The sequence below is a fragment of the Lepisma saccharinum genome, chromosome 1 (assembly GCF_977018435.1).
Source record: "Lepisma saccharinum chromosome 1, izLepSacc3.1, whole genome shotgun sequence".
Lineage (NCBI taxonomy): Eukaryota > Metazoa > Arthropoda > Insecta > Zygentoma > Lepismatidae > Lepisma > Lepisma saccharinum.
In genome coordinates, this window is record NC_139229.1 from 66,584,379 (window position 1) to 66,597,637 (window position 13,259).

General features: G+C 39.8%; 1 protein-coding gene across 2 annotated transcripts in view; it reads left to right on the forward strand.

Annotated features, from left to right (window-relative positions):
* The first annotated feature begins 3,746 nt into the window (after positions 1 to 3,746).
* LOC145996059 (voltage-dependent calcium channel subunit alpha-2/delta-3-like) overlaps positions 3,747 to 13,259 on the forward strand; it is a 117,281-nt gene continuing 107,768 nt past the window's right edge. For both annotated transcript variants that reach the window (XM_083132280.1, XM_083132289.1), the window contains exon 1: positions 3,747 to 3,846. In XM_083132280.1, coding sequence (XP_082988406.1) covers positions 3,770 to 3,846 — 77 coding nt within the window. In that variant the 5' untranslated portion in view covers positions 3,747 to 3,769. The remainder of the gene's footprint in view (positions 3,847 to 13,259) is intronic.

Below are 13,259 nucleotides of genomic sequence, written 5' to 3' on the forward strand. Positions count from 1 at the left end.
GATTTTAATATACTACTAACGCTATGAACAATGATTTTCATGCCTAGGAGGAGCGGAAAAATTAAAGAGACATTAAGAAGTTAATAGTTTCCTATGTAAAATTCACATCTAAACGTAATACGCGTTTTATTTATATACTTGTATACTTTGCGGTAGCTGATGAAAGGCGATGAGAAATTAAGAAATAACAAGTCGAACTAATTTTTGTGTTCTGGGAATTGCTGGGTTCAGTGGCCTTACCTATAGAGATGAGGCTCTTTGTTGTAAGTTCCTTGTGTGTGTTTTCGATATAATTCCAGTAAAATACACTCGACTTCAAAACTAATTGTTTATCTTTGTTATTAGAACAGAAAATCCGAAAAAAAAAATCGGGGGGAATTTTAGGAATAGATCGTTGGTGATGAGGAATTCTCCCTCCCCACCCCCCAGGATTTCGCACCCTGTTGGTAATTATCATTCGTTCATAATAACACATTATTACTGTGACTAAAATAGAATTATATGTGTGAAATATATAATTAAGGGCTGGAATTCATTTACCAAGGGGCCAGCGCCCTCTGTTCGGCCTTACGCATAACTTGACGCTAATGCGGAACGATAAAAGCAGTAGTAGGAAGTATTGGCGGTTAGCAAACAGCTGTTTAGGCTCCCCACATATTTTACGCCAGCGTAATCTAGCGGCAATATTATTTGTTACTACGAGGAGAGGAAATCGCGAGATGCGTGCGCATCAACTTCCTTTCATTCATTCCTGGAAGTGACGAGGCGAGAGAAGAGCGTTCATTTCCTAATAATTATTTTGTTGTTCCTATTTTTTTAAAAAAAAATGTTTAGAAATATTATTTTTAGGTTTGAAAAGAGTTGACGGAAAATATTTGCATTCTAAATAATACGTAGCTTCATAAATCCTCTACGAAACAAATGGAACAACACAATAATAAAAAAATAAAAACATAGAGGAAAAGTATTATGTTTAACTGTCTAAGAAGTGAAAAAACAATAAAGGAAATGAAGAAGATGATAACATTTTCAGTGGCGCGTCCTGAACTTGTATGGTTTGAAATTACCTTAAAAGCCGCCCCCGGGGCGGAGTGGTTAGCACATCGCGGTGCAATGCCAGGGGTCCCGGGTTCGAATCCTGGCCTGGGCGTGGATGTTTGTGAGTGTCCGTTCATCAATTTCATCCTATCATCACTCATCCCCATCTTCGCAAATTAGTCAAAAGTGGCACAAAAAGCGAAGTAAAATAAAGCAAATCAATCAATCAACCAATCAATTACCTTAAAGAGCCGAGGTTTGGTCTTCTTTTAGCAATTTGTGCAACATTTTACCGTCCGTTCTACGTATATCAGCAGGGCTCGAAGTGGGAAGGAAAGCGAGGGGAAAATACTAACTCTCCCCAGTTAAGGACATTTTCATAAACCATCCCCCAGCTAGGATAAGTTTAATAAGCATCTAGTCATCTGCTGCATTGTCTCTATGCAATCATCTCCCCTCCCATCCTTAAACTCGATGAAGGATCCCCCTTTCAGCTAGCAATTTCAACTTCAACCATTGTGTATCCAACCTATTAAACAGAAGAGCTTGACCAAAGGTGGGTTAAAATCATCACCTCATCCCCAAATTGTGTATGTGTGCATACCTAAGTATAAAAAATCTGCACATTATAAGTAATTTATTTCCAGTGTTGCATCTTATATATTTACAGAATGTTCTGTGCCCCTCCCAAAAAGGGCGAAAAGAAAAAATATACACTAGGGACACTGCTCCATTTGTCAGCTTACGTACTATTCAATAATAATAATAATAATAATAATAATAATAATAATAACCCATAGCTCTACAGCCCGTGAGGGCCTTGGCTTACCTACCGACTGCTGGTCTCCCTCCCACACTGTTCCTCCGTCACCTGTTGTAGCGTGGATATCTTAGACCAGTATTGGAGTGTCGGGGGATCAGCCCGACGAGCCCCCAGCCGACTATACAAAAAGGAAACCGAAATTTCAAACGGGGACGGCGAACCTGGTGTGAAAAGAAAATTTCTGTTGGAACACAGAATTTTCTCGTTTGTGAACCCAACCATGTACCGATTTCATATCAACAATTGTTCGAAAGAGTACAGGCACCGTAACGTGATTCTTTGTGTTGAAGCTCAGAGACACCAAATTTAAGGGCGTTTGTTCAGTGTTTCGCGCTCTTGGACTTTACGATGCAGCTTAATTGAGAAAATATGAAAATAAGAGTCGTGGCAGGGAAACTTGTCCATATTCCCTTTTGTGTGAAACAAATCCGCAACTGAATTATTATTATTATTAATTCAATTATTTTTAGTTCCCCGAACTTTCAGTTCGTTTGCAGATTTTGACAGATTTACCACTACGTCAATGTTGCAACAAGAATGAGAAACTGGCTTTGCAATCGAACGAACGGTTGCATCATACCTACAAATAAACCTAAGGTGACACCTGTAAAAAAAAACATTAAAATACGAAGCTGGAAATACTGCATTGGCAGTGCATCTTCATAAACGTGTAGTGTCGCACCGCAAACACGGTGACTCCAATGGTTCTTTCATTGGCCTTGTAGCATCTCTATGACTTGTCCAGGAATTCGAATTTAATTCTTACTTCTTGATTTTTGTGCAGGATTGCATTTTTTCCGTTTAACGTAACTGTAGGTACTGTGGTATTTGAAAGTTTATAAGGCCAGAAAAAAGGGGGGGGCTGATTTCGGAGTTTTCTTGTGAAGCAAAAAGCTTCCGGTACTCTTCTAAAGTCGGTTTGCTATGGTGAGTGCTAGAAATATGGGAGGATGCGGAGGGATGGTGTCCCCACCTAGGACAATTTGCGCAAAGCATCCCTCCAGTTGTTTCATTGTCATCATGTTAAACAATCCCCCCTCTCCCAGCTAACATTTTTCACTTCAAGCGCTGCTCATGGGGACACAATGAATAATCTTTAGCAGTGCCGGCGATTTGGTACCAAAACTAGGGGAATCAAGGATAGTTTACTTCGCCTTGGTAGATAAGCCTTAGCATGGTGCGGGGCAAAACTGGCAAGTAATGGGGGGGGGGTGCAACTGCCCTCCTATGCCCCCGCCAACCGCCGCTACTGATCATTATAGATATTAAAATTATTGGGTTATATTTATTTATGATTGTACGTTCATGCATTCTGCATAAGTGACGGTACGGCGTACCGTAAGGAAAAATTACTGTATGTGTGTGTGTGTGTGTTATATAACTTTATTTAAAGAGTTGTTGTTATTATTATTATCATTATCATCATCATTATTATTGCCGCTGAAATGAAAGCAGAGGCATGCAATCACCCTGTAGTACCTATGGAACTAACTGGTGATAAAACAAATAAGTAACGCTAATGTACTAAAACAGAAAGAATGACGTACCTCTCTTTTGTTGTTGGTCTTCATTCCGTAGCATCTGTTTTCGCATTCCGAAGTCAGAAAAACACTGAAAGAAAAAGAGATAACACCATAATAGCACATCAGGACAATTCACTTCTAGAAGAAAAAAATACCTTAAAATTGTATCTAAATGGCGATGTACTTATATTTTCTTTTCTTTATCATTTATAAAGTCTGTATTATTCCGGCTGGGATTCGAGGGAAACGGGTACTTTATAAGAGGCATGCGAGCTTTTGTAAAGATAAGATACATTTGCGAAGTCGGTCACTGAAGTGACAGAATGCTACCCCAACTCTCAAAGTAGTCGGCTGGCTAAAAATAAGCCAGAGCGGTCCGGGAGCGATGGCGTCTCAGACCTTACTTCTACTAGTGCTCTGTTTTTCGAACGGATTCGGCGAAGAAATTATAAATCCTTATCTGTAAGTATATTGTTAAACGTTCCACTGTGATATCTTATAAGTTGATGTACAGGGAATTCTTGCGGTCGCGTCTTGATAGCAGTTAGAAATAGACGAACACGTGATCCATGCTTTCTGGTGTTCGCTGTTCATATGTATAAACGGGAGAGATCGGCTGGGAAGTTTCTTTTTTTTTTTTTTTTTTTTTTTTACAGTTATAGCCCTGTGATGATCAAAGGCTCTTTGCACTTGTAGCTACTAACTTGTTTTGCATGTTGGTTCAGTGTTAATATGTCAAGTTTGAGGTGGTAAAATGAGAAAACGCTTATGAAAAACATTCACATGTTAAAACCTTTCGAATGACACAATCAGCCAGCGTGTTTTACAGATTTTTCGTTTCTGTAACAGTTTAGTCTGTTTATATTTGTTCGGGCATAATCCATCATAACCTTGGGAGTCCACAGGGAGGTGCAGGGGAAGGGACTTGATCCCCCATGGAATAAGGAAAATGCGTAGTATACCCCGACTGTAAATATATTTGGGGGAGGAAGGTTGAGGGGGGAATCTGGTTTCCGCATCCCCTTCCCCCTCTGCTTGCCAATTTCTTTACTCCTTGGAAGGGAGAAACTATATAATTAATTTATATACAGAGTGTCCCAAAATAGTGTTTACACTCTTTGAACGTCATTAACAGCAAGCACGAACTTTTTTTGGTATCACATACCTTTAAGTCTTTAAGTTATAGATGTTCAAAATGACCACCATTGCCAGTAATACATTATGTGCAATCTGAACAAATCGCGAAACAGCAGATATGATATCTGCGGGAAGGGAAGCGTAGGTTGTCATACTTGCATGTCACTCAGTGTCCCAGGCTCTGTGGCGTACACAGACAGAATTCATCACAGTTCCCCACAGGTAATAATTGAACTGTGTTAAATCAGGAGACTCTTCTTAAGTTTCTCAAAAGAAAATTTTCTCATTTATGCCATTTTGTGTACACCACTAATGACTACCTCTTGGCAGACTGTGACGGGACTAAAAACAAAAGAAGGCCTATATGCACTCACACATGCTCAACATAGACATTGCAGCTTCAAATGCAAAAAGTCCACTCAAATCATTTTCAATAGTTTCTCTGGTATTAAAGTTCAAAGAGTGTAAACATTATTTTGGGGCACTGTACTATCCCGGTGCTTCAAGTGTGGTTACTAGAATTACCCCCACCGCAATACTACTCTGTAAATATATATATTTTCTCCCCCCCCCAAAAAAAAACTGCAAGTACTCACGAGCATAATGATTTCCCGTCTTACGAAATCTAGTTCTACAAGTTACAGGAAAGATCAAATTCTACGACAGGATGCTAATTATTCTTAGATCAGAACGAATTTAAATAATGAAATCGTTTCCCTACTTAACACACGAATTGGCGTCAAGTTACAATTTAATGGAGACTGAATCTACAATTTTTCGTAGTGCTAGGAGCCAAGAATCGAATCCTGGACTGCTCAGAAAACATTATCCACCCAGTTCTCGAGGATATCCGTAATTTTAAATGTTGAAACTGATTGTTTTAAGCCACTTAATGCACAGATAGGCTAATCGGGACTGAACCTGCAGTTTAAAGTGGAATCGGAACTACCATGTGCCTACACCGAGTATCTAACCGGGGCACCTTAATTACAAGGCGACATCACGTCGTTACCACTACGCCATCGGGAAGCCCTGATTTTTAAAGTTATATAAAAAGCGGTAAAACTCAGGATGAAGTGTCATTTTTTGCTTTGCTATTAAAGAAACGCACTGACCTATTGTGGGCGGTAAAGTGACTCCGCTTTTATAGCTGCAGCCTACTCTGCTCATTGTACGTAGTTTTTTATTTTGGCGTTTCGGGGAAACCCGTTGCTTAATTTTAGGTGTGAAAGAGAGGGAGGCAAATCGTCCTTTACTCTTGGATTAACTGACGATTTGTTAGTCTTTGCGGGGGAGGGGGGGGGGTCGGGGAAGCAGTCTGTTACGAGCTAAGATTCTGTCCCAGGGCGATTCCATGGAGACGCAGATGGGGGTTGCACCTTAGTTATACCGGATTTTAACCTCTTTCTTGGAGGATAGGTCCCGTTGACCAACGTGCGGACAGAAGTAGAGTAATAAATCACGTAACACAATTTCAAGCTATGTTCATTCAGTTTAGGGATGGCCAAACGGATTCGGATAAGAAAAATCCGGATCCGAGAGTTTGGTATCTCAATCCCATTATAATATTACCACACCTTAAAAGGTATTATGATCTTCGATTACAAAGAAATTTTTCATTAGTTAGTCCTACAAGAATTTTTTTTCAAGTGTTGTTCCTAAAATACTTTGCTACGCATCGACTAACACACTCGTACACAAAAATAATCTTACTTGTTTAACATAAAATGTCAGAGGTGATTTTGTAAATGCCCTTGAAACGAATATGTATTCATTCGAATGTATTGGAAATGGAAACACACATAAATGTGACACATTCCATTCCAGGATGAAACCTTTAACACATTTAACAAGATAGAAATGTTGTACAAAAATTATACAATTGTTCTACAGTTACAGTTTTAAAAATTAAAATAAAACATTATAATATATGCAGTGTTATATAATTACAAAGTGTAAGTCTAACAAGGGAGGTTATCTAAGTGTCCCCCTCCTATTTCCATGAAACGTGGCAGGTGTATAGAGGAGCCCAAAGGAAGAAATACGTGTTTTTTTTTTGTTTCAGCTAGAAAACGGTTTTAGGGGGCAAAACCCCCTCAAATACCAAGATGAGGACAAATTGAAGTAAGGGTATGTACCCTGTGTCTCCCTCCGATTCCCATGAAACTTGGCAGGTGTATAAAGGGACCCAAAGGAAGAAATGCGTGTTCTTTGTTTCGGCTAAAAAACTGTTTTAGGGGGCAAACCCCCTCAAATGTCAAAATGAGGACAAATTTAAGTGGGCATTTGACCCCTGTGTCCCCCTCCGATTTTCATGAAAATTCGCAGGTGTATAGAGGGACCCAAAGGAAGAAATATGTGTTTGTTTGTTTCAGCTAAAATAACTGTTTTAGGGGGCAAAACCCGCCTCAAATGTCAAGATGAGGACAAATTGAAGTAAGAATCTGAGCCTTTTGTCCCCCTCCGATTTCCATGATATTTGGCAGATGTATAGAGGCGCCCTATGCCCCCTGTTTCTTCCTATGCCATATTTACGTGGTTTTGGGGTCAGATCCCCCACTTCAATTTCTCCTCATCTTGACGTTTGAGGGGTTTGCACCCTAAAACCGTTTTTTTAGCTGAAACACAAAAACACGTACTTCTTCCTTTGGGCCCCTCCATACACCTGCTAAATTTCATGGAAATCGGAGTGGCACACAGGGGTCAGATCCCCGCGTCAATATGTCTTCATCTTGATATTTGAGGGGATTTTTGCCCCCTAAAACAGTTTTTGTTTTCGCTGAATCACAAAAACACGTATTTCTTCCTTCGGGCCCCTCTATACACCTGCCAAGTTTCATGGAAATCGAAGGGGGAGACTTAGACCTCCCTTGTAAGTGTATTAATTACAAATCGCGCACGCAAGCACACACACACACACACACACACACACACACACACACACACACTATATATATATATATATCCCTACCCCGTAGTTACTTGGAGCTTTCATTGTGTTGAAAATACTTTCTTTTTCCTTAGAATGTATATATATGTATGTGTGTGTGTATATATATATATATATATATATATATGTGTGTGTGTGTGTGTGTGTGTGTGTGTGTGTGTGTGTGTGTGTGTGTGTGTGTGTGTGTAAAATGTGTGTATGTATATTATATGTATATTAGCAGGTAACAATATGTTATAAACACATTCTTACTTTCAAAAAAAGGCGCTCATGTGGGATGGCAAAACGGATCCGGATCCGAAGCCGAAAGTTCTGGATCCGGATCCGAAAGTCCCGGATCCGCAGATCCGAAAAATTTTAGGATCCGGATCTGGCCATCCCTAATTCAGTTACATATTACGAGCGTTCCAATCAGTTCATTTGGAGAAGTTAGGGGTGTAGGGATGAGCAGCCTAAAAGGAGCACGTACTTATCTCGGGTCCCCGGACCGAGCCTGGACGCTGGTCCCGCTGCTGGGCTGTCTGTGTCTCGCCTCTGGACAGGCTCTGGCGGATCTGTGGTGGCCAGCAGCAATCGCGCTCTCGCGACCAGACGTGGATCTCCTGACCTTAATTGCCGGCTCCTGGCTGTCTCGTTGCGTTCTCCTCCCGAGGCAGGTTGTTTGCCAGGATTTTTAAGTACTAAAATTAAATAATGAAAATAGTGAAATAATAAAACTAATAATAACTAAAATTAAATCATGAAAATATACTTGTTGTTTAATCGAGGGTTATTTCTATCCGCCGAAATTAATGGAAGACAAGGATTATATTGGGGTCATAGAACTTTGAATGACAGTATGTACCAAAGAAGATTTATGCAAAGATCTATTACTATCTATAATAATGTACATAAAATATTACCAGGCAGGCACGTATCCAGGAATTCCTTTCCGGCGGGGGGGGGGGGGGGCTGAACACCTTTCTTTATAAGGGATATAAATAGAACCTCAAAATTGTATGTTTAAGGCCAGTGGTGGCGATTGGGCTCTAAAAGGGGGTGGGGGTGCAAGGAAAGTTACTTTCTCTTACAAGGCTTAGCATTAAGAGGCCATAGTGTGGAGGCGAAAAATGTGGAGCAACTATCCCCTAAATCGTCGCCACTGTTTAAGGCTGCCATTTTAATCAGAACGTGAAATCTACTCCTCTGTTCCATGCATTAACATTGTGTGCCGGAACCATCTGAGTATGTGTGTTTGTCCATTTCTTCTCATCAGGCATGAAAACATCTATTGTGTCTTTGAGTGTTTTACGAAGCTGTTACACATGCACGGGATGGACAATCTACTTGACAACGCGAGATTCAAAGTGTGGGGTGCGAACTGGATGCAGACAGTTCTCGAATATTTCTCTTTGATTCGAGCCTGAACACTACTAATGTATCTTGTCCTCCCATGTTTGCAGTTCTTTTAAAATCAGAAACCCACCAAATTGTTCATATTCAGGCCTAAGCTCTCGTAAGTGTTCAAAAATGTCTGTTTCGTCTCCCAATTATAAAGTGCTTACTCATCTGGGGTCATAACCATATTTGACCAAGTATTCCTTAAAATATGAACTTCAAAGACAGGAAAAGATGGCAAAATGAGGACTGGCCACCAAAAAATAGTATGCATAACCCCTCTTTCTTCCGAAAATCTTGGGCACGCCACTCTTTATCTCGGACACATTTCTTAAAATCAACTCACCAGAAGTTTTTATCATTTCGTATTGGATCTTAAGTAAGATACGATTTTCCTGCAAGTTTGGATATTATCCTTTAGGGTGCTGTCGCCTGCTTTCGCACATAACCTTAATTAACAAAGCCCTAATTTTCCATCTTTGGGACTTGGATCTTCACGGCTTAGGAAGATTTCAGACGGGAGCAACACGCGATACATGTCGTTTGGAATGAGCCAATCAATAGCAACGTTTCACACCGTAGCGACACAAAAGGCCTCACAAACCTACGTTTTTCAAATCCATCAACCAATTTTTACATCTCCCCCCCCCCCATATATATATTAATTATAATTAAAGAGCTTATTATATTGTATTGTTATATTTATATATTTATTACATTAATAATAAATCTATGGGTATTGAATATCCACAGTGGTGAAGCCTCATAAGAGAGAGATAAGAGGACCAGAGGCCTCTATTATGGACTATTTCATAACTTACAATTCCATTAAATGGAATTCGCAGGACTTCGCAGGCAGTAAAGCATGTTGATATGGAGGCATTCCTTTAATGATTAGTAACACGTTACTTTTAAAAGGGGACAAAGTACACGTGAAAACGTATTGAGGAAATCCATGTTTCTGAAACTTTCTGATCGATGTGTTGCAAAGAAAGTTGCCCGTGTTCTTATTTACCATTTCATCATTTTATAAATCGTAGTACAATTTTAACACAAACGTCGCATACTAAACAAGAATTACATTATTGAAAGAGTTAAAAATAAATAATTTAATGATGGATTTAGTTTATTTTACTTTACTTCTCTGCCATTTTTGGCTAATCGCGAAGGCAGTCGATGAGATTGAGGCACTATACTCTTCATATTTTAACATATAAAATATTTCTGCTTCTAAATGGCGTACAAAAACGATTCTTTCACCTTTTACTGATATTTTCAAATCAGACTGCTATTCAGAGATTGAGATTAGGAAATGAAACTATCAGTAATTTGAGAGCATTTGGTAGGCTAAAGTTTTGCAACGAGTACTTTCAAATATAGGGCATGGTTGAAGAGGGCCAAGTTGTCAAATATGGGGCAAGTCACTACCCTACGCCAACTGCTTGCATTTGAATTAAATCAGTCTGAACTTTTTACATGTCTTTTCAGATCAGTGGCCTTTCTCAGATGTTTCAGATTTGAGAGGTCTAAAATATCTATCACGCCTCGACCTTGCCTACTAAAACTAAACAATTACTCCTCCTCCCAACGTAAAAATAAATCATCCGTGAGCATGGCCGTAGGCAGGAAAATTTTTCGGGGGGTTCACCCGTAATTGTTCTCATGGGCGTCACCAGAAATTTGAATAATAGAAATAATAACAATAATTTTTAAATTTCATAAACTAATTAATTCCAAACGTATTATTATTATTACTGTCCTTATATCCTTGAGGAGACTTTTCTACTCTATCCATCAGAAGTGTGAATATGCAGCACAACTATTGTTATTTATTTATTTTACGTTTCATGCAGTGTATTCCGAAATGAACAGTTATTATATTTTGTTATTAAGTTTTAGGTACCTCGAGAAAAAGCTTTAAAAATAAGAGAGAAATTTTAGTCATAACGTTTATGTTGTTTGATCATTCACATAAAACTTAATTTTTGGAATTTTGAAAACTGTGGAGCCAGTTATTCTTTGGATTCAATTGTAAAACATAACCTGGTGCCTGGGGTGTAAGTGGTAGCCTTCCACGTAGTACACCCAAATGTCAACCTCACTTCCATGTTAGTACACCCTGGACTGAAGACTAACGAGGCTCTGGCGACCTGCCCCATGGCTAGTATAATTTTGTTTGTGTTGTCCTGTGTTTTGTCCTTATTTGTACTGAGTGCTCCTTTACAGCCTCAGCTTTTAACGAAAGTCAGAAGATTTTAATATTTTATGATTTTAGTTATGCAACGTTAGAGTTGTTATGTGTAACGATAAGGGGCTGGACCTCGTATAATGTGACGGGTGCAAAATAGCCTTAGTGCTGACGCACCCAATATTTTGAATTCAAATTCAAATAACCTGGTGCCTGTATTGTAACCTCAATTTTCGATCTAACGCCGTGTTTCTTTGGTTATTCTGTTGGAATACTAACTAACTGGACTTTATTTCCGTTATTAACAATAAAACTAACAAACATTATGCTATTTTGTAACTTGCAATAAACGATGTCAATTCGGGGAGTTCTATAGATCGACCACAAGGAAAAAAACCTTGGACGAAAAGTCCCCGCGCAGCTTTCTCATCTTCCCTTCAGCTCGGGCCATAAGGAAACATGGTCCTCTCTTCCCCTCCCCTCAACGCAGGAGTACGGTGCACAGGAGTCGCGGGTCTGCGCAGGTTGTTTTGCTTGTGGTTCCACTATATGAACCAGTTCGATCCCACTTTCCGACGCTCATATTGTTCCTATGCTTACCAAACAGCATTATATACAACCACTATCCACTATACAAGTATGTGTTTTATAGGACCGCATATGAGTTAAATGTATCTACTACAGGGTGTTCAAAAAGTTACGCAACCTTATAGGAAAACATTTCTTATTACTTTTTTTTACATTTAGTGCTAGAAGTGACTGCCGATTTGTTCTTCACACAAATAGACACGACGAACCATGTTGCTGAAAACCCTTTTGAATGTTATCTGTGAGATGCTACCAACACAGCTACGAATATTGTCTTTCAATTCCGGAATACTGTGCGGATGGGTAATGTGGACGGAGTCCTTAAAATAACCCCACAAGGAGAAGTCTGGAGGCGATAAATCTGGAGATCGCGGTGGCCATAACCCCACTGAGATCAGTCGTCCTGGAAAAACACTCTTCCAAATAACGCATTGTGTTCCCAGCTGTGTGGTCTGTGGCTGTTGAAACCATGTGCCTTCCAACTTCTCAGCTGCCAACGTGTTAACAAATTCTCTAACCATTGTCGCATACCGTTCAGAGGCTACTGTCTGTTCAAAGAATGTAATGAACACGCGACTACGTATGGCACACCAAACGCCAATTTTCTGTGAATGCAGAGGCAACTCCTTCATCACATGTGGGCTGTCACTGGCCCATACCCGAGAATTTTGGGCATTAATGTATCCATCCAGGTGGAACCATGCCTCATCAGTCCAGTACCAATCATCGAGTCCCTTCCCTTCTGGCGTTACGGATTCCATGAACCAACGACAATAGTCTTTTCGGGTATTCAGGTCTTCAGGCAGCAGTTGCTGGACCGCTCTAACTTTATAGGGGTACAATTTCAAATACTTTGCGCAACGCCGTGTGTGCACTGCAGGCGCGGCTCGTGCATTATTTTCCTGGGGGTTCACCGAAGTCATATGACACATATTCAATTTCCGCAAATAGACTTTCTTCGGGAAACAAAGGGATGGGGGGGGGGGCTTAAAAGATTGGTACATATTTTTTCATGGAATGAGGTTTCATAGTAGAGGTGTGCGTATAAATTTAGGACTAAAACTAAGTACAATAAATTGTGCATCTATGAAAGAAATTTCGGGATTTATGGGCATCAAGGACGTCCTCAGGATTTGTTCCAGGGATGGGAAGCAAGATCATTTTTTTCTAGGGGGGACAAACGAGGCACATTTTTCCTTGTAATAGTACCTGTTCTCTCAAAAAACACTCCTTCAGTCCCTGCAACGTCTTTATAATATTCATCATAAATTACTGTGACTGAAATGAAATTATATGTGTGTAATAAATAGTTTTAGGTTGACAGTAATTTTCCAGGCGGGTGTGGCCCCTTTTCCCCTTCCGGACGTCCATGCCTGCAATTATAAAACGACTAATCACAATGGTCCTACAATTATTAAAGGGAAATGGCAACCAATGGCATATGCGTACTAGAAACCTGAGAACCTTTCATTGGAATGTTACAGCTTTTTTTTTCTATCTTCAAATTTGGAGTTGGTCGCTCGTATCTCTAATTTTCTTTCAACAGACGAGAGGGTATGTTTCCGTTAATTGAATGCATTTTAGCGGTCATTTCTTACCTGCGCAGACAGCAACACCTACAATGCATCAAATGAC